Source organism: Acinonyx jubatus, chromosome B2 (genome assembly GCF_027475565.1).
Source record: "Acinonyx jubatus isolate Ajub_Pintada_27869175 chromosome B2, VMU_Ajub_asm_v1.0, whole genome shotgun sequence".
NCBI lineage: Eukaryota > Metazoa > Chordata > Mammalia > Carnivora > Felidae > Acinonyx > Acinonyx jubatus.
The window spans coordinates 20,417,015-20,439,556 of record NC_069385.1 but is presented as its reverse complement, the minus strand read 5'-3'; the positions used below and the strand labels follow the sequence as shown (position 1 = coordinate 20,439,556).

At 35.7% G+C, this 22,542-nt stretch overlaps 1 protein-coding gene across 2 annotated transcripts in view; it reads right to left on the bottom strand.

The window, feature by feature from the left end:
- SHPRH (SNF2 histone linker PHD RING helicase) overlaps nucleotides 1-22,542 on the bottom strand; it is a 95,117-nt gene that overhangs the window by 41,383 nt on the left and 31,192 nt on the right. For both annotated transcript variants that reach the window (XM_027056697.2, XM_053222132.1), the window contains 6 exons: nucleotides 22,343-22,464; nucleotides 9,962-10,050; nucleotides 7,818-7,910; nucleotides 5,356-5,463; nucleotides 3,659-3,801; nucleotides 234-407 (listed from right to left, as the gene is read on the bottom strand). In XM_027056697.2, the coding sequence (XP_026912498.1) occupies nucleotides 234-407; nucleotides 3,659-3,801; nucleotides 5,356-5,463; nucleotides 7,818-7,910; nucleotides 9,962-10,050; nucleotides 22,343-22,464 (729 nt within the window). The remainder of the gene's footprint in view (nucleotides 1-233; nucleotides 408-3,658; nucleotides 3,802-5,355; nucleotides 5,464-7,817; nucleotides 7,911-9,961; nucleotides 10,051-22,342; nucleotides 22,465-22,542) is intronic.

Below are 22,542 nucleotides of genomic sequence, written 5' to 3'. Positions count from 1 at the left end.
CCCCACCCCACCTCTCTCTCTCTCAAAAATAAACGTTAAAAAATATTACACAGTTTTCAGTATGTGGTTCTTGAGAATTTTTTAAAAAGTACATTAATAATACATCTCTTTCCACTTTTGTCTGAATTTAAATGAAGAAACTTTTATTAGATGAGCCACTGTTCCTTCTCTCAGAAGAACGCTAGCATAACGGAGTGATGCCATTTCACTGCATGACGTCTCCTGTCACCTACCAGTTGAGAGGAAGTCTGGTTGGTCGGAGGTGGCAGATTGTTGCTGATTCAATAACATTACGAGATGGAGGTCCCTCCAGGTTTTTTACAGCCTCTCTTACTAGCTTCTGGAATTTATTCAGCTCTTCCATTTGTGTTGTAAGTAAGAACTGAAGACCTCTGCAGTCATGGAACCTGATTCACATCACCAGCATCACCACACAAGGCAAACAAAAGAACAGTGGGTCAATTTCCTCAAATTCACAAAATGATCGTCAAAGTGTCAAAGAAATTGTGCAACATTCTGCGTAGCCTACCTCGAGTGAATTTACTTTAGTAGCATGTTCAATCTACTAGGAGACAAGGTATAACAACATTGGGTTATTTACTGTAAAAGATACCAAAATTCCGATAGTCCCTGTCCTCAGGACCTAAAACAGAGTCTGCAAAATCTGTCTCTGCCTCAGGTGTCTTTGAAAGACCAAGATTGCCACATTTTTTCTTTTTTAATGCTGGTTTACTACAAATGTCCCTCCTGAAATTCTTGTTTTATATGGAGAAGGAATTATAGGATGAAAAATAAAGAGAAAAATTGAAAAGAAGAAAAACAGCCAAGAGTTCTATTCCTTGCTACAAAGAGTTTACAAATACGTACACACATATATATATGATATGTGTATATATGTATGTTATCACATATATTTATATTATTTACATATATATACATTTTATTAAGCATTCACTATATGATGTCAGGCACTTTGCCAAGCTCTTTCCCTATATAATCTCAACAGATACTATTGTGCTCATGTTATGGATGAAGCCTAATGAATCAAAATAATTTAATTAAAGTTAAAAGTTATCATGTAGCAGTTAGGAGTTACACCCAAACACAATGCTCTTAACTGTTTTTGATAAACTGAGTAAAATGTGCTAAGGAAAGAAATGTATGGGTGTGTATGAATGGGTTTACGAAACAAGAAAGAAAGCCTAGAATAATAAATCAGAAAATGAAAATACAAATTGGATTTGTTGGCTTAAGAGTATATCCTTCTCCTTCCTAAAATGCCATAGACACTTTTCTCCAAATTGTTCAAAAGAGTCCACTCTCCTTTCTGAAGGCTTCCTCAGTATTTTACAACACTAATCGATATTTCTTTCTGTCCATGGAGTTTATTGAGAATATCATTCATTTTAGTCCTTTGTCATCTTCAAGTTTTTACACATACTCATATTTCTCAAATTGTTCACGGGTTGGTCTTCTCATTAAGCTAATATTTAGAAGATAAGAATTAGATTGTATCTTTAAAAAATATGTAATACTGAGGCGCCTGGGTGGCTCAGTTGGTTAAGAGTCAGACTTCAGCTCAGGTCATGATCTCACAGTTTGTGAGTTTGAGCCCCGCATCAATTCTGCATTGACCACTCAGAGCCTGGAGCCTGCTTTGGATGCTGTGTCTCCCTCTCTCTCTGTCCCTCCCCTACTCACACTCTGTCTTACCAAAATGAATGTTAAAAACAAAACAAAAAAAAAATTGTAAAAAATATGTAATAGATACAGAACAGGTGCTCAATAATTTCTAAAAGAATTTGCACAGGGATACAAGAACACAATTAGGTTAGGTATCAGTATTATTCACAAATTACGCAACTAGGGACTAAAAAATGATCACAGATCAGCATTTAACAGTGTTAGCTATATTCTCTATTGTAAATACTTTAAGTTAAAAAGAACACATAATAATAACATTATACTAAACGGTATGCACTATTCTAAGTACGCAAGCACCTTGCATATATTAATTTACTAATCCTCACGACAATGCTGTGTGGTTTTATAGATGAGGAAAATAAGGCACAAAGAGCTTCAATAACTTTCCCAAGGTCACAGAGCTAGTACGTGGGGGAGTTGGGATATGAACACAGGCACCCTGACTCAAGAATCCACCTGTGCTCTTAATCACTAAAATTTTCCTTTCCTAAGAAGTGTTAAGAAGCAAACATGAATAATTCGACTCTAAGACTCTGATCTCACTGAAAAACACAGCAGCAGTGCTAAAATAATCTTTGAATGTATATTTAATATAGAAAACATTAACTCACCTAGAGGTAATGTAAGTTATACATTTAAAAATTTTTAAATTTTATTTCCAGTATAGTTAGCATACAGCGTAAGTTACACATTGGAAGTGTTTTCTTACTTTCTATTGATGTCTAATGTTTCTGACAAAAATGTGTAATAAATGGTATGTTTTACATTACCTATAGGTCCCATTATAGCCCTGGGACCTACTTTTAACAGGACTATGTTCACATATACAGGAATTTGCAACATTTAAATAGTTTCTATGTGATTTAAGAAAAAAACCTTCAAAATAATTTTAATATTTTCTTATCAGCTAATTCCACAACGCTGGCAGAACACATTTGTATATAGCTCTAAAACTGGATAAAATGAATCACGACTTAAATGACAACTTATCCTGGAATGGTGACTCTTGGGTTTAAGAGAGAAAAACGAAGTGCAGTGAAGAGTATAATGTCCTGCATATATCTCAGAAATGAAGCCGTCAAGTTCTGTATGGTGAAAAAGAGGATGACTGTACCTCTGAATTAGTAATGGAACATGGAAAATGTAATAGGCATTTGGAAGGGCTTTTAAAAGAGTAAAAGAAAACACTTGAAAACGTTTTAAAGATATTCTTATGCTGAAAACTAACACTAATCCCAAGGCTGACCTTATACTGGGATATGATCTGAGAAGCAATAAAAGATCCTCTCTCTGTCCCCTCCCTAGAATCAACAGTCCTGCCACAACATCTCAATTCCTCACATTAGACCGACATTCCTTTGGGTTAAACCATTGAATTATTTTTGAAAAAAAAAAATCACTTTGGTCTTTGGAAAGAATTATTCACCATTTCTACATCAAGAGCAATAATGCAACTTACCTACAAAGACTCTGAAGAATGGTGAGCGTTGATGAGAAGAGAGAAAGATGGGGGAGACCGCAGGAAACTCTAGAACACAAAACCTGGGCCCCTGTGGTGCTATGATGGTTATTAGTCTGTGAGGCTGAGTTACACAGTGGAAGCATGAATGCCTTACCTCAATTCTCCAAAACAAAGTCTATTTCAAGACTTTGCTTAGAGTTGGCTTTGGGTGTGTCCAATGAAGATACGAAGAATATACTTTAAGTATATTAAAAAACAAAAAAAGCATTAAAAAGGGAATATTTTAAGATGAGTCATATATAGAAAACAGGTTTCCTTTTTCAGACTTATATCTAATGTTTTAGTTTGAAATCTACTCTTAACAATATGTAAAATCCAGATGTTCGTAACCACAGTATGTTCTGATATTTAATTGCACCTCTTAACATCAAATGATCTGAATATTTGGGGTCACTACTCATAAAGTTATTCTATTCTGTACTATTTCCTTACTTCTCTGACATAGAAAGCTTCCCAGTTTGTTGCTTGTAGTGGCTGGTTATTTCATTTCGCACTCGCTGAACAAGTTCCTCGTCAATAGAGAATTCTATTGCTCTGTGGATCACATTCAGCCACCAAGGAGAATTTGAATAAATCTGTAAAAAAGACAACAGCTGATCAGTTCATGTTTTTTCAGTACTATGTTTTTGGTTTTTAAAAAAATTTTTTTTAACATTTATTTATTTTGGAAAGACAGAGACAGAGCACTAGTGGGGGAGGGGCAGAGAGCGAGAGCAAGAGCGAGAGAGACACAGAATCTGAAGCAGGCTCCAGGCTCTGAGCTGTTAGCAAAGAGCCTGATGTGGGGCTTGCACCCACAAGCCATGAGATCATGACCTGAACCCAAGTCAGACGCTTAACTGACTGAGCCACCCAGGCATCCCATTACTCACTATGTTTCTGTCACTGGGAAAGGTGCTGTGAAAAAAATCAAAGGAAACAACAGCATGCTACTTTCCAAGGAATTATAAGGAAATATATATAGACTGTATACTCTATATATAATGGGTGTGTACTACCTTTGCATACATAAAGAGAATACCCACCTGTCTCCTGACTACTGTGGATAAATGAGAATTTATTGTATATATACTTGTGTAACAAAGTTGTGCTAGCAAAATACATTATCAAAATGAAAACTCAGTATTCATTGTATATATTTGAAAAGGTGGCAGGTCTCTTTCTCAGCATAATAAAGACATCCTGCTAATCCTCAACCAACTGAACTAGATTCTACTCCATAATACTCTGATAACTGGCAAAATTACATGCCTGAATACTAAATAATTAATGCACTAGGAAGAATAAAATGTGGAGTAACTGGTTAGAATAAAAAAGACTGTGTGTTCTGTGTAGCCTCCTCTTCAGGCTTGCTACTGATTTCATAAAAAAAAAAATTTAGAAATGACAAATGGCACGTGCTCCATAAGAAAAATACCCATGTTTCTAATGTTCTGACATCTTAAAAGATTTTGTAAATATACACACTAAGATCAGAAGGAGGTGAGGCAAGTCTTTACTTTTTTTTAAAAAAAAAATTTTTTTTTTCAACGTTTTTATTTATTTTTGGGACAGAGAGAGACAGAGCATGAACGGGGGAGGGGCAGAGAGAGAGGGAGACACAGAATCGGAAACAGGCTCCAGGCTCCGAGCCATCCGCCCAGAGCCTGACGCGGGGTTCGAACTCACGGACCTCGAGATCGTGACCTGGCTGAAGTCGGACGCTTAACCGACTGCGCCACCCAGGGGCCCCAAGTCTTTACTTTCTTGAAAAGACAACTTGTTATCTCACCAGATAAGAGAAAACCCATCAGAACTTAAAAAAAAAATGAAAGAGAACAACTTCCAAATGGATGATTTATCTATGCATCTGCTCCCATCCAAGTACTAACCAGGCCCGACCCTGCTTAGCTTCCGAGATCAGACGAGATCGGGCGCGTTCAGGGTGGTATGGCCGTGGACTCTACGCATCTGCTCAATCAACAAACACTGCTAACAGCAAATATATGTTTATTATGGGATAGGCATCATCCTAGGTGCTAAGAATTCCAAGATCAATAAGAAAGTTCAAGTTCTTCTCCAAAGCAAGACACAACCTGAAATGCTCCCGGAGACAAGCACAGGTAAGGGGAGTCCTTCTGGGGACGCACCTTTCTCTGCAGCTCCCGCACGGTCTGCTGCACCGGCTGTACAGCTTGCTGTGCTTCTGCAACTTCCGTGTTACACTTGCTCATGTAATGCTCTCGCAGCTGTTTGGCCTGTGTTGAAACAGGAAACAAATATAAACTTTCATTCCAGGCCTAGAAAAGAATTCAGTATAATGCTGCAAGAACAATGTGGTTATTTTATATATGTAAAGTTACTTAACACAGTTTAAGCACAAAACTTCCAAGTATGCTGTCAAGGACATAAAAACCATGCTAGTAATTCCTAGGATATATATGAAAGAGATCACATCTACCTGTAAGTCACAAAATTTAAGAAATCCCAAGGTCTGCTTCCCAAATTTCTATCTAAGTTTTTAACCAGAAAAAAAAGCGGGTGGGGGGGGGTGGGGGGGAATGGGAAGAACAGTAGTAGTTCAAAATGAGACAAAACAACATTTTAGAATTTGTCTGACTTACTTATTTCAATTTCTTGGAATTACTTCAGCTTAGAAATAACACTTGAGAATATACAGTAACATAGGCGTTGTGGACTAAACTGTGTTCCCTCAAAAACCATACGGTGAAGCCTTAACCCCCAAATTGAAGATAGGGCCCTTTAAGGAGGTAATTAAATTAGTAAATGTAGTTAAATGAGATCATAAAGGTAGAGTCCTAATCTAATATGACTAGTGTCCTTAAGAAAAAAGAAAAAAAAAAAAGGAGAGACATCAAGGATGCAAGCACACACAGGATATGTCATATGAGGACACAAACGAAGGCAGCCATCTGCAAGCTGAGGAGAGGGGCCTCAGGAGAAACCACTGCTGCTGACACTTTGGTCTTGGACTCACAGCCTCCACAAGTGTGAGAAATAAATTCTTCTTGTTTAAGCCACCTAGCCTGTGGTATTTTGTTAAGGCAGCCCTAGCTGACTAATACAAAAGGATTTAAAAATTCTTCCCCTTTCAACTTTCCCAGGTAAGAAGGATCACATTACTTGCAAAGCAAAAGAAATACTGAAAAATTTTGTCCTTATTAATTCCCACTAGGAAACTTATACAGTTCTCTACTCTCTTCCATTTAACTGAAATATTTAACTGGTTCTTGAAACTACTTTATGAATAAAGAGAGGGGATCAAAGGTGATATGGGATAGTGGGAGGAAAACCAGAAAGACTACTGAACAGGAAATCCTAACGTTTCCACTTAGAAGTGGGTTGAGCCATGTGAAGTTGTCAACACTAGACCCTTGGACTTACAAAGATGGCAGTTTCATGAGGTTCAACTGAACAGATACATGTCTTTGGATTAGCCACTTCCCTGGGCTTCTGTTATTTCATTTGCAAGAGCTGGAGGTTGAAGTAGATAATTTCTTGGATCTGTGGTTTCACATTCTATAGTAGGAGTCAGGCAAAACTGATACTATGGTCTCCTTGGAAATATATCTATACAGTGCGATACATTTTTCTTCTTCCTTCTCTCATGATGCATTTTTCTTGTTCCTGTCACAACCTTCCAATTAATTTCTGTTAAAATTCCTTGGCTATAATTATTTGATCATCACAGCTACCAACAGTCTACCAACAGACTCGACGGCCTCCCAGAGCTTCCTGTCGCTGAAGGCATTTAAGCAAAGAATTCCTGATGTATGTAAGGTGAGACGCCTGCACAGGGAAGAAGATTTCACTCCAAAATCTCTAACACTTAGATTGACATCTAACATCAAGAAAGGCCTGTACACACTTCTACAATCTTACTTTGTATTTTAATTCAAATAAAAAAGGTCCCACTTACAGGTTCAATTCATTTCAAAAGTATCTACTACTCTTTTGATTTTAGCTTTGCTATCTCTGACTTTTAAAAAGGTAAAAATCCATGGGGCCACTAGCATATCAGGCTCATTAACAATTTACAGTGAAATAATTTGTACCATTCTTTCCAATGAAGCAAGACTTACTACAGAAGTAACTTCTTTGAGAGGACACAAGAAACACCACCGAAATATTGAATTTATTTACGCCTAGGTAATACACAGAAAGGTGGAGGAAGTGCAAAGCTTTTTATTTTTACTAAACCACATCTTTTGCAGATCTGTCACGAGATCAACAAGGTCTTCCTTCCTTTCCTTCCTTCTTCCCTTTTTCTTTCCATGTGCTGCTGGCTACCAACAACCATATCTACAAAAGCAGTTACCATATAACTGCAAGTGGATTACAAGAGAAACAACATAATATGGCGTACTGCAACTGTCTACCATCCAAAATCTCTATGCAATTCTCTACCAACTGAGGCAAACTTTGGAACATAAAAGCAGCAGAAAAAAAATATCATTGTTTTTATTTAGATGTGGTATGCCCTAGGAAATGTTAATGAGATGGATTATTAACATTACATGAGATGGATAAATGTTGAGATGGATAAAGTCTGAAAAAAATTCTTTTACAGACTGAATAAAAAAATAATTACCTCTTCTTCAAGTCTGCCATCTCGTAAGGTAGGAGGTATTCCTGGGTGCTTGGCTACCAACAATTCCATCAAGTTATGGGTAGCATGAAGTCTCTACAAACACACAAAAGGCAGTAGTTTTGAGAGCCAATGCAGTGGACTCTAAAGGGCAAATCCACTATTCATACAGCATATAGATTACTAACACATTAAGATCAGATCACTGAAAACTTTTCCTCTAACACAATTTGAGCACCAACTTCCTCAGAGAAAACCAAAATCAGTTTCATAGTAAAGGTCTTAATTCATAATGGCATAAATTTTCTTCATTTAAAAATATGCAGTCTTATGAAATATATCTATGCATTTAGCAGGATGTCTGATACAGGGACATGTCTTCTATTATATGTGCATATGTCTACATATGGAACTACGTATAATTATGCCAAGTAAGTCCAGTAAAGTAGAAAGGCTGGCTGCGCAGACTTGACTCCTCTTCTGGGAAATGAGTCTGCATGAACCTACCAATTATATTATGATATTATCATAATGAAATCCATAGGAAAACACAGCTGTGACCTAGATCTGTTGAACTGAAGGGCTGGAAAGGGGAGAAGCTGGAGGTAAAGACTACTGGAAGAAGGAGAAAACTGTATCTTTTGTCTCTGTATTCAGTATAAACCAGGCTTCTCACTATGATACTGAGTTTGCAGCTGGTTAAAGGCTCCCCCTGGAGTCAAGCAAGGGCTGTGAGAAGAAATAAAGTGAAAGTAATTTCTATCTGTTAACTTGACTCTTTACTTGGGAAGACAGCTAAGGGCTAAAGAATTATCAGAAAGAGTCCTGGTAACATCTGACTTGGTGCCAGTGATTCGAGACTATAAAGGTTTATTGTGTTTGGCTACAGATTACAGGCCATGGTAGAGATCTTTGTAGAGTTCATCTCTGAAGAGTCACTTCAAATGTCTTAGGTCTTTTCAGCATGGTCACATGAATAATACAATCAGCAACACTATCCGATTTAGTAGCAACAACAAACCTGTAAATAACATTACGGAAACAAAGTGGTAGCAACTCAGCTCCTCTTCTCCGTGTGTGTCTGTGGAAGAGGACTTCTACTGCTTCCTGAACAAGGTGGAGGAGTAGACTGGGAAGAATACCTCTTTCCACCCCCTTCCACATTTTATCCCAAGGGAGCAGAGTGGCTAATCTGACTGAATAGAGCAAAACATTCAGTGGGCCATGGTTTCCCAGTAGTTGGGATTATTAAGACCAAAAAGAAGAAACAGGCTGATTGATTACTCTTCACTCTTGAACCATCAGGCACACTGGACTTAACCGTCTTCTTGCCCACTTTTCTACTTTTATTTCCTTTATTCAGGAGCATGTTATCTTTGTACTTCTTCCTTCTTCCACGAGGCAAACACGTTTGCTTCTGACCCAAGGTCTGAATTCTATAATCCTTATCCATACAGAAGGCTTGTATTTAATTTTCTCCTCTTTCCCCCCAAACTCTTCCTAATACTCACTGAGGCACAGATGAACATGTGGGTCCCAAGGTCTAGATTCTGAATGATAAAGAAGTCCCATTAGGGGCTCAAATCTAAACTTACTAAGACTAATAAAAGTAGTCCTTATTTACCATTTAGCTAGAGAGCCTTGTCTACATGACCCACTGGACAGAACTAAGAAAGGGAAGAGATTCAAAATTTAAATAAATGTTGAAGTTCAAATATTCAACTCTTCCTAAAAAACCTCTTAAAAATTAAATCAGAAGATCAGTGGGAAGGTTTTATCACTAAGTTCCACTGCTTAGTTTACAGCATTTTTCTTCTTTCAGTCAAAACTATGCCACTGTGTTAACATTTATATGCAAAAGTGATAAACCTCACCCCGTTCTTTTAAGCACAAATACTTTAACCTGTTTTTCTAACGTAGGTTAGATTTATCTAGTCAGCCTTGTGCCAATAATGGCCTGAACGTACGGAATAGTAGTGATTCATCTATCTGCAAATCACCTTGAGTGCTTATTGTTGAAAGCACTGAATCCAAAACTTCATCCTCAGAGATTATGGCTCAGTCCATCCATTTTGTTACCCTTTACCTTCTTAAATATTCCGAAAAATTATTTTGTATATACTTGAAATTGTTTAGTTTTTACTCACTTGGAGTGAATCGGTTTTGAGTTTTCCTTTGTGTTCCTCAGATGAACGCAACACTTCTCTGTACAGTTCTGCTGCCACGGCATACTCACCTGATGAATTAAGGTGATTTAAAGCACAAGAAAGTCATCTATTTCGCTCCCAATGTGATCTGGTTATCTAGTATCTGAAGAGATCTACTATAAAAATGTAACAATGATTAAAACTCACTACTTTTTAAAGAAAAGAAACTTCACTTAATATGAACGTCCCAATAAAAAAGCTGACGATAGCTGCTCTTGTTCACTCCATTGCAGAGAACACCAATCAGATATATTTATGTTTTAAAATTATACTGAAAAACAAACCAAATTAACTTTCAATTTAGACAAATGGTTTTCCTCTTACTAAAGTTAAATGCTGCCAATTAGTAGTCATTTTGATGTTTGAAATTAAGGATAAATTTATAAATATTCAAAACACTATGATCAACCTACACATAATTCTCAGATAAATCATATATTCTTCTTAACAGGTATTGTTCTTCTTGGTGGCCAAATGATTTGCAATGAAAAACCACATTTCCAAAACTTAGGGATTCTTTCCATTTCTGGTCACATGAATCTCAATCAGTCTGAAATTAATGATTTTTTAAATTATTATTCATAACTAGCAACTCACTCAAGTAAAGTACAGGCCCATGGGTCATATCTAACCCTCTGCATTTTTGTAGGGTATCGGAACTCAGTCATGCTCATTTGTTTATGTACAGTCTGTAGCAGCATAGCAGCGTTTGCATTACAACAGTAGAGCTGAGAGGTTGCAACAGACCTTCTGGCTCAAAGCCTAAAAGATTTTTTTTTATTAAATTTTTTTTAATGTTTATTTATTTTTCAGAGGCAGAGAGGGACAGAGAATGAGCATGGGAGGGACACAGAGAGAGGGAGATACAGAATCCAAAGCAGGCTCCAGGCTCTAAACTGTCAGCACAGAGCCTGATGCGGGGCTTGAACCCAAGAACCGTGAGATCATGACTTGAGCCGAAGTCCGATGCTCAACTGACTGAGCCACCCAGGCGTCCCTAGCCTAAAATATTTATTATCTGGTTCTTTCAGTAAAAATTTTCTGACGCTTCAATAAAAGGAGACAGGAAACATTTTAAATGGCTTGAATAATAGAACTTACCCTATTTGCTGCCTGAGGAAAACCTCAAAACTGATTATTGAGAAATATAATTAAAATAAAAATCTAACAGGAAAATCACAAGATACAAAAAAAAAAAAGAAGAGGATTTGCTTTTGTTTGCTGAGAAAACTTTTTTCATAATCATCACATCCATTCTTTTCTTTTCACTTCAAACTAGTTTTATTAATATCATGGGATTTAGGACTTTGTTCACAGCCACAGTAAGATATTTATATATATATATATAAATTATTATATATAAATACTATATTTATATTATATTTCATATTATATATATATATAAATTATGTTGGTTATCTTTTTGTTAAATCTGATTATATACATATATATATTTATTATGATAAAATATTCCTAACATAAAGCTTACCATATCAATCATTTTTAAGTATGCAGTTTAGTGGCATTAGGTACATTCACATTGTTGTGCAAGACATTTGTTTTTATACCATTGCTTTATATTTAGTTCTACAAGCTACCAAATACAAAGTTTTCTAAAGCATACATTTCACAGTATTTTACAGTCAATTTCTATTGACTTTGATAAAAGAGAGTATTATTTTTGCAAAATTACTATCACATTATAATGTAGGAGTAACACTCAATTATCTTCACACAAGAAGCTCTCTCTTTTTAGTTTTGAAGATTCTTGTGAAGCTTTTCAAAAGACTGCAAAAGATTCTATTAGTATTTATACTATTATTTATAAAGAATAATTCACTTAACAATTCTTTCTTAATTACTATACTTTTTAAAGGTGGCTAGCCTATAATACAAGCAGTTGAATTTTAACTATTCACTATAATACTTTTTAAAATGTTCATTAAAAAAATATATGCTTTCGGGCACCTGAGTGGCTCAGTCATTAAGTGTCTGCTCTTGGTTTCAGCTCGGGTCATGATCTCATGGTTCATGAGTTCAAGCCCCACAATGGGCTCTGTGCTGGCAGTGCGGAGCCTGGTTGGGATTCTCTCTCTCCCTCTCTCTCTCTCTGCCTCTCTCCTGCTCTGTCTCAAAATAAATAAACTTAAAAAAAAAAATGCTTTCTAGGAAAGACCCAAAAATATGCACGTTCAAGAAGTTATACAAGTTTAAACCAAATTTAGAAATACCCATTCTTTGCCACTTGATGGCACTAACCTTTCTAAGTAAACTAAACAGTACTGAATTTGATACTTGCCAAGCTAATTTTCTCCAAAAAATATGTGCAGAAAACATACTGTACAAAGTTGGAATCACACGTTTTTAATAGCATGATCAGTGAGGGCCTTAGAATATGCACTGTATATCATACATATTTGTATATAATATACGCAAATCCCTCAAATTTGCAGTTAATTTCAGATTTCTTTTAGAAGTCAGATCTCCACTGTCTGATTTCTATATTGGAAAATATTAAATCTCTAAGTCAAATATGTAATGTTACCTCCAAAAATGGTTAATATACTACTATTAAGCAACGGAAACTACAAGTAGTAAATGTAATTACTAATTACAATTAAATTAAGAATGGACATAACCTTTATTAATGCACTTTCTGATAGGAATTTCTCTTAATCAACCAAGTTTTCATGCACAGAAAGACAAAGAACTCTAATGGGAATGCAGTCGAAGCTTTTTGAAAAGAGCAGTAAGACACCTCCCGTTAGGCCTCAGCTTGGTATTTTGTCTCACATCCCACTGCACACTGAGCCTTCCAGAGTGCTACATATAAGTGCTTAGAAACAATCAGATGAATCATTCCTTTTACAATCCTCTACCACACATAACTTCATACCAGGGAAAAGAAGGTAATAAATCTGAAAAGGAAACTAGAAAAGAGGCCAAGGGAAGAAATCCATTCACTCTCTGAGCTTGAGTCATAAAAAAAGTAGAATAAAATGATGATTGCAGTTTTAGAATCAAGATGGGAAAACAAAATTTATTTTTATTATTGTGATAATCTGCAAGTAATTTATTAGTGACTTTAGAAATCTTTGATGAAGAGCTTCAACTTACTGTAGATAGCATAATATTGAGGTTTAAAATGTCCATTTGATAAACAAGCAGACATAGTATAATAAAAAATTAATTTTTAGTCAAAAGATTCAGGGCAAATTCTCTGTCGTTTATTAGCCATAATCTTGAGAAACCACCTAAGCCTTCTGAATACCAGTTTTCTTATGTGAAATGGGAATAATACTTTAATCATTGGGCAATAATGAGGATAAAACAATATATACTTAAAGGTGTTAGGTATAATACAAAATGCTTATAGAAAATGATCATTTCTCAGATATGATGCTAGATTTTAAAGACTTGAAAATATTTTAAATAGTACATTGATTATTCACATATCTCCAAGAAGAGGCCTATGTATTTATCTGTGACACTCAAGTATTCTCTAGATTTTAGTCACAATTATCCCACTCAAATAATTTGGGACTGTGACAGAATATTATTAGGTAGGACACATAATTTCCCAATTTTTGCCTAATTACTTCTAAGCTGAAATAAAGGAAAGTTAAATTTTTTGAAAATAAATTTTTTCTATTAAAAAGTCGTACGGTGACAGATGGTAGCTACACTTGTGATGGTCACAGCATAACATATAGAGCCATCCTATTACTATGTTATACACCTGAAACTAATGTGACATTGTGTTTCAACTATCGTTCAATTAAAAAAACAAAATAAAACAAAAACGCTGCCTGATACTCTTTCACTACGCATTTAAAAAAATTTTTTTTCAACGTTTTTTATTTATTTTTGGGACAGAGAGAGACAGAGCATGAACGGGGGAGGGGCAGAGAGAGAGGGAGACACAGAATCGGAAACAGGCTCCAGGCCCCGAGCCATCAGCCCAGAGCCTGATGCGGGGCTCGAAATCACAGACCGCGAGATCGTGACCTGGCTGAAGTCGGACGCTTAACCGACTGCGCCACCCAGGCGCCCCTCACTACGCATTTTAAAGGACTGATCGTTTAAGATTTTAGATCGATTCCAGAAAACTATAATCACAGGCACACTTAGTAATTGAGAGGGCAACGACAATGATGGTGATGATTAATAATTTGAGAAAATCCAGATTTGCAAACACTGCTAGCTAAATTAAGTATTTCTCAGGCAATGTCCTTGAGAGAAGATTTGTACATAAAGTTGCATGTACTATATTTGTACAATTTATAAGAAATATGTAATAATGTCTTTTTCCTGTTATTAGTTATTGATAATAAAAACCTGCATATGAACAGGTTGAGAAGCGGTAAGAATCTGAGGTTACTTCATATTACCATGGTTACTAACACCACTCTTCATTTATGTTTCTATCGAGTTTCCAATGTACATCAACACTTCACATTAAGAATAATAATACTTCAAGGGGGGCTAAGTGAGTGGTACTATCTGTATTTTATTGATAAGGAAACGGAGATCCATAAACTTTGCACAATACACCTAAGTTCAGAGTGCAAAAACTATAGCAAGTAAGAAGGCCCATCTTTTTCACAGTTCCTGTCTAGAGCTACTTCTACTCATCTTCTGTGAGTCTTCTGAACTCTATGCAAGTATTCAGGACAAGAGACACTTTCTAGTGCTGGTTCTGTTATGCTGAAAAACTAATAACGAAAGACAGACCACTCAGGTCAAAGAGGCTTAGAACATTTCCTTGTATTAGACAGAAACAAATTTCTCTGGGCAACTAATTTCTTTAAGGTCTTATTAGGTAAATAAGAAAAATGATAAATTCTCTCCATGACTGTGTACCCAAAGAGACTAACTGATTAGCAATCTTTGTGGGAAGGTCAAAAGAATTGGAATTTATTCCAATATGCCTTTTTAGTTCTAACAGTGAAGAGCTATATACACGACTTTTTTGAGGAAGGTAGAAATAAAAAAGCATTTACATATCTTGAATTATAAAAGTGCTTAAAACTGTACCTGACCATTATGAAATACTTGTATGATTTTAAGAACTATATTCTACTTAGTTTTGGAGAGAATAAAATCAAATGATCTAAACCAAAGCTATAAGAGAGGTTTTAAAGGTAGTTTTGTAAAAAGGCACATTTACATCAGTAATTTTCTCATTACTTACAAGAAAGCTCTTAAACGTCATGGTATAAAAGCTATAAAACTATGCAATCTTATATTACAAATACAGTAACAGATTAATAACAATAGACTCTGTTCAACAGAATATTCAGTGATTCACTACAGGTGCAAAAAAATAACACTTTAGTTTAGATAGCCAGAAAAATTACCATAAAAATTTAGAATAAATTTCTCAAAGAATGAATGCTTCCAACACAAAGATAGAGGCACTGTGCTTAGTGCAAGTTTAGTATAAAAGCTGAGGTCATGGAAATGAGGCTAGTAACTGAAATAGAACGCTGGTTTTACAATTTTATATTCTCAAGAGCACTGTGTGAATGAGAATTCCACTTGTTTCTACATCCTTGCCAACATGTGATCTGTTTAAGCCATCTTAATAAAGGCATATAGGGGTGTTCTTGTGGTTTGAATGTGCGTGTACCTAATGACTAATGATGATGAATATCTACCTTTTCCTATGTTTTATTTGGCATCTCTATATATTCACTGAAGTCTCTGTTCAAACATTTTGTCTATTTTCATTGGGCTGCTTTCTATTATTGGTTTTTAAGAGTTCTTTTCATATTCAGAATAGAAGTCCTTTCTCAGATATGTGATTTGCAAATATTTTCTCTATTCAATGCCTTATCTTTTCTTTCTTTTTCTTTCTTTTTTTTTAATCTTTACTTATTTTGATTTATTTTTGAGAGAGAGACAGCAAGCACAGGGAAGGGGCAAAGAGAGGGACAGGGACAGATGATCCGAAGCAGATTCTATGCTGACAGCAAAGAGCCCAACGTGGGGCTCTAAATCAGGAACTGAATCATGAGATCATGACATGAGCCAAAGTTGGTTGCTTAACCAACTGGGCTACCCAGGAGCCCCTATCTTTTTATTTTCTTTAGAATGCCTTTTGTGGGGTGCCTGGGTGGCTCTGTCCATTAAGTGTCCAACTTTGGCTAAGGTCATGATCTCATGGTTCGTGGGTTTGAGCCCCGTGTCGGACTCTGTGCTGATAGTCAGAGCCTGCAACCTACTTCAGATTCTGTCTCTGGCTCTCTCTGTCTCTAAAATAAATAAACATTAAAAAAAAAATTTTATAAAAAAAAGAATGCTTTTTGAGGAGTTGAGTTTATTAATTTTGATGAAGATAAATATATCAATGTTTTCTTTTATGGATTGTGCTTTTGGTGTCATCCCTCAATCTTTACCTAATCCCAAGTCATAATTTTTTTATCCTTTGTGTTTTTCTCTAAGTTTTATAGTTTGAATTTTTAATTTGTTTCATATCTTCTGTATTATGAACTGTTTATACAATGCAACGTTAAAGTTTTATTTTTTGAGTATGGATATCTAATTGTTCCAGCACCATTTACTGAAAATATTAACTTTTCTCTACTGAAATACCTTTGCATCTCTGTGGAAAAATCAAATGAATATAAATAAGTGGGACTATTTCTGGACTCTATTCTGGTCCATTGGTCTACCTGCCTATCTTTATGCCTATGTCACACTGTCTTGATTATTGTAGTTTTAAAATATGTCTTGACTCAGGTAGTATAAATCTTCAAACTTTTTTCTTTTCTAAAGTTGTTCTGGCTAGGTGAATTTCAGAATCATCCTGTCACCTGCTATAAAAGAGCCTGTTAAAATTCTGACTGGAAAATTCTGATTGCATTAACTATGTATCAATTTAGGATGAATTAGTCTTAACAATGAAGAGTTTTCTGATCCACAAACATGGTATAATTAGGTGTTCTTTAATTTCTCTCAGCAATGTTTGTAATTTTCAGTGTTTTCATGACTTTTGTAAACATCTTACACATCTCACACATCTCTTTTCAAGCTGATGCTTAAGTATCTCATATTTTTTTGATACTACTATGAACAGTATCATCGTAATTTCTAATTTTTCATTCCTAGCATATAGGAATAAAATCAGTTTTTATATTCTAATCTTGTATAATGCAACTTTGCAGAACTCACTTACTAGTTCTAGTAATTTTCCTACATGGATAAAATCATATTAGCAAATAAAGACAGTTTGATATACTTTTCCTATTCAAACTGGTAACTTTTCTTTTGTCTTGCAGCACTGGACAGAATTCAGGTAATGTGTTGAACAGAAATGGTGATGGGACATTCTTGACTTGTTCATGCTCTTAGAAAACATTCAGTTTTCAACCTTTAAGTATAACATTAGCTATAGATTTTTCAGAGATGCCTTTTAACAAAGTGAGAAAGTTATCTTTGATTTCTAGGTTGCAGAAAGTTTTTTTCAGGAATGGATGTTGGATTTTATCAAATTCTTTTCCTACATTTATTGAGAGGCTCACAAAGTTTTTCCTTCTCAGTTAATTTCGTGAATCATGTTAATTTTTTTAAATTTTATTTTTAATTTTTAAAATTTTACATCCAAATTAATTAGCATATAGTGAACCAATGATTTCAGGAGATTCCTTAAAGCCCCTTACCCATTGAGCCCATCCCCCTCCCACAATCCCTCCAGTAACCCTCAGTTTGTTCTCCATGTTTATGAGTCTCTTCTGTTTTGTCCCCCTCCCTGTTTTTATTTTTGTCTCCCTTCCCTTATGTTCACCTGTTTTGTCTCTTAAAGTCCTCATATGAGTGAAGTCATATGATTTTTGTCTTTCTCTGACTAATTTCACTTAGCGTAATACCCTCCAGTTCTATCCACGTAGTTGCAAATGGCAAGATTTCATTCCTTTTGATTGCTGAGTAATACTCCATTGTATAGATATACCACATCTTCTTTACCCGTTCATCCATGGATGGACATTTGGGCTCCTTCCATACTTTGGCTATTATTGATAGTGCTGCAATAAACATGGGGGTGCACGTGTCCCTAGGAAACAGCACACCTGTATCCCATGGATAAATGCCTAGTAGTGCAATTGCTGGGTCATAGGGTAGTTCTATTTTTAGATTTTTGAGGAACCTCCATACTGTCTTCCAGAGTGGCTGCACCAGCTTGCATTGCCACTAACAATGCAAAAGAGATCCTCTTTCTCCGCATCCTCGCCAACATCTGTTGTTGCCTGAGTTGTTAATGTTAGCCATTCTGACAGGTATAAGGTGGTATCTCATTGTGGATTTGATTTGTATTTCCCTGATGATGAGTGGTGTGGAGCATTTTTTCATGTGTCAGTTGGCCATCTGGATGTCTTCCTTGGAGAAGTGTCTATTCATGTCTTTTGCCCATTTGTTCACTGGATTATTTGTTTTTTGGGTATTGAGTTTGATAAGTTCTTTATAGATTTTAAATACTAACCCTTTATCTGATATGTCATTTGCAAATATCTTCTCCCATTCTGTCAGTTGCCTTTTAGTTTTGCTAATTGTTTCCTTTGCTGTGCAGAAGCTTATTTTGATGAGGTCTCAGTAGTTCATTTTTGCTTTTGTTTCCCTTGCTTACGGAGATGTGTTGAGTAAGAAGTTGCTGTGGCCAAGATCAAAGAGGTTTTTGCCTGCTTTCTCAAGGATTTTGATGGCTTTCTGTCTTACAATGAGGTCTTTCATCCATTTTGAGGTCTTTTTTGTGTGTCTGGTGTAAGAAAGTGGTCCAGGTTCATTCTTCTGTATGTCGCTGTCCAGTTTTCCCAGCACCACTTGCTGAAAAGACTGTCTTTATTCCATTGGATATTCTTTCCTGCTTTGTCAAAGATTAGTTGGCCATACGTTTGTGGGTCCATTTCTAGGTTCTTTATTCTGTTCCATTGATCTGAGTGTCTGTTCTTGTGCCAGTATCATACTGTCTTGATGATTACAGCTTTGTAGTATAGCCTGAAGTCTGGGATTGTGATGCCTCCTGCTTTGGTTTTCTTTTTCAAGATTGCTTTGGCTATTTGGGGTCTTTTCTGGTTCCATACAAATTTTAGGATTATTTGTTCTAGCTCTGTGAAGAATGCTGGTGTTACTTTGATAGGGAATGATAATTAATTTTTAAATAGTAAACCAGTCTTGCATTCCCAGAATAAATTCTACTTTGTCATAAAGTATTATTTTTTTTTAATATATTGTTAGATTCACTTTGTTAAAAATTTTTAAAGAATTTTCTATGTATGTTCTTGAGTGACACTGGTCTCTAGTTTTGTAATCAGGATACTGGTGCCTCAAAGTAAGTTGAAAATTATTTTTTCCTTTTTAATATTATAGAAGAGCTTATATGGATTTGATATTACTTCTTCCTTAAATGTTTGGTAGAATTCACCAAGGAAGTCACCTGGGCTTCTCGTCACCTAGAATTCACTTTGTGGTTAAGTTTTTTAACAGTAAAATTAATTTCTTGAATAGATACAGGGCTATGCAGGTTATCTAGGTTATCTATTTCTTATTGAGTTGGTTTTGGGAATTTGTGTCTTCTAAAGCACTTGTTCATATATGTAAGTTGTCAAATTTCTGGCATAAAGTTGTACATAAGATTCCTTCACAATTTTTTAAAGATCTGTAGACTCTGTAGTGATGTTACCTCTCTCATTCCCGATTCCTACTAACAGTAATCTGTGTCTTTTCTTTTTTCCTAAACAGTTTGACTAGAGGATTATAACTTCCCACTGATCTTAAATAATCAGCTTTTGATTTCATGGTCTCTTTTTACTGGTTTTGTTTTCTTTTTAATTGATTCCTGCATTGATCTTTATTATTTTCTGTCTTTTCCTGACTTGGTATTTCATTTGCTTTTCTTTTTTTAGTTTCTTAATTAGGTATCAGCTGAGGTCAATGACGTACAACTTTTTTCCTAAGTTAGTGTTCAGTCCTATAAATTTCTCTTTAATCACTGATCAAGATTCCACAGCTCTTGATGTTTTCATTTTAATTCACTTGAAAATATTTGCCAGTTTCCCTTCTGATTTATTCTTTAACCCAAGGGTTACTCAGAATTATTTTAATTAGTTTCAAATTATCTGGGGACTTTCCAGTTATCTTTGATACCTAATTTAATTCCATTATGGTCAGAGAATGTACTTTTTAAGACTTGAATCCTTTTAATTTTTTTCAATGTTTATTTATTTTGAAAGGGAGTGAGAGAGAGAGTGAGCAGGGGAGGGGCAGAGAGAGAGAGAAGAGTGGAGAGAGGAGAGAGTTAGAGAGTGAGAGTGAGAGAGAGAGAGAGAGAGAGAGAGAGAAAGAGAAAGAGAAAGAGAAAGAGAAAGAGAAAGAGAGAAAGAGAATCCCAAGAGGGCTCAATGCGGGGCTCAAACTCATGAGCCGTGAGATCATGACCTGAGCCAAAAATCAAGAGATGGATGCTTAACTGACTAAGTCACTCAGGCGCCTCAAGACTTGAATGCTTTTAAATTGACTGAATTGTTTTATAGCCCAGAACATGCTCTGTCTCGGTAAACATACCATGTGCACTTGAAAAGAATGTGTATTCTTTGGTGGGGTAAAGTGTCCTATAACTGTTGACTATGTCAATTAGTTGCTACTGTTGAGTTTTCCATGCCTCTTATTTTCTGTCTTCTTGTTCTATCAATAATTGGAAGAAGGATGTTGAAATCTCAGACTATAGTAATGAATTTGTCTATTTCCAATTATAGTTGTATCAGTTTGTATTTTATTTATTTTTAAGCCTTGCTTTTTGTTTTCTTAAAAAAATTTTTTTTAAGTTTATTCATTTTTGAGAGAGAGAGAGAGAGAGAGAGAGAGAGAGAGAGAGAGAGCATGAGCAGGGGAGGGGCAGAGAGAGAGAGAGGGAGACACAGAATCTGAAGCAGGCTCCAGGCTCTGAGCTGTCAGACAAAGCCTGAAGTGGAGCCTGAACTCATGAACCGTGAGATCATGACCTGAGCCGAAGTCAGATGTTCAATACACTGAGCAACTACCCAGGAGCCCCTAAGCCTTGCTTTTAAGTGCATGAACATTTAGGTTTATTTTCCAGTGATAAAATAACACTATATCCTTGGTAATACTCTTTGCCTGGCAGTAATATAATCACTCCAGCTTTTTTTGATTAGTGTTAATATAGCATATCATTTTTCATCCTGTTACATTTGTATCTTTAAATAAAAAGAGGGTTTCATGTAGATAGTGTATTATTACTGTTTTTTTAAATATCCATCTTGAAAATCTCTAATTGGGACATTTAGACCATTGCATTTAATGTAACCACTGATATGCTGCTTCTGGCCATTACAAAATGAGGGAATGAATTTACCCTCCTTTCTGAAACGTACAAAATATATGAAATAATAGACTATAAGACACCGGATGTTAGGCAAAAAAAAACAGTATCCCTCAGAGATGGGAAATACCAATTAAATATCTTTCCATGAAATAAAAGATTCTCGGGGCACCTGGGTGGCTCAGTCGGTTGAGCGACCGACTTCGGCTCAGGTCATGATCTCGTGGTCCGTGAGTTCGAGCCCTGCGTCGAGCTCTGTGCTGACAGCTCAGAGCCTGGAGCCTGTTTCAGATTCTGTGTCTCCCTCTCTCTGACCCTCCCCTGTTCATGCTCTGTCTCTCTCTGTCTCAAAAAAATAAATAAACGTTAAAAAAAAAAATTAAAAAAAAAAAAGAAATAAAAGATTCTCTATTAATGTGCTTAAATTTTGTGTATAATGTATAACACCATAACTATATCCATACACATTGTGTGTGTGTGTATTTGTCTATCTCTCCTTACTAAGAATTTAAGGTCCAAAAGATCAAAGACTTACTTTGCTTTACTCTATTATCTTTAGTACTGAGATCATACCTGGTGCAGAGCAGACATGCTAATATTTGATGAAAGAATGAATTTACAAATAATTTTATTTTGTCAATTGATGACTAGCATTCCCTTGAATGTCAGAATTTAACCATTCTTCTATTTCTAGGTATTTTACTTATTTTCAGTTGTTCACTACTATAGACTAAGGTGAATAATTTATTGCCAAATCTTTGTTTACATCCTTTCCCAAACAACAACAAACTTCTACAAGTGGAAATGTATGGTGAAAGCATATGCAAACTTTGAAGGTGTTTCAAATGTTCTGCACAAGTGCTCTCCATTAGGTCGAGCCTACCTAAACTAAATGTCTTCCTTGGGGGATTTTAATTTCTACTCTACCTAATCTGCCTCATTAGGTATTTAGAAGAATCAGAGATAACAAAACAATCACCTTCTACCTTTAATGATATGGATGCCTGCTAAGCCATTGAGAGCGCAAACTAGTTGCCGATGTGCTTCTTCACATTCTGTTCCACATTTCTTCTGTAGAGATGTTAGCAGCTCTTCCATTGTCATGGTGCTAAAAGAAAAGGTAGATTGTTCCTGAAGAGAAAATCCTAAGTGCCAATATTACATCACATAAGATCAAGAGTATCAG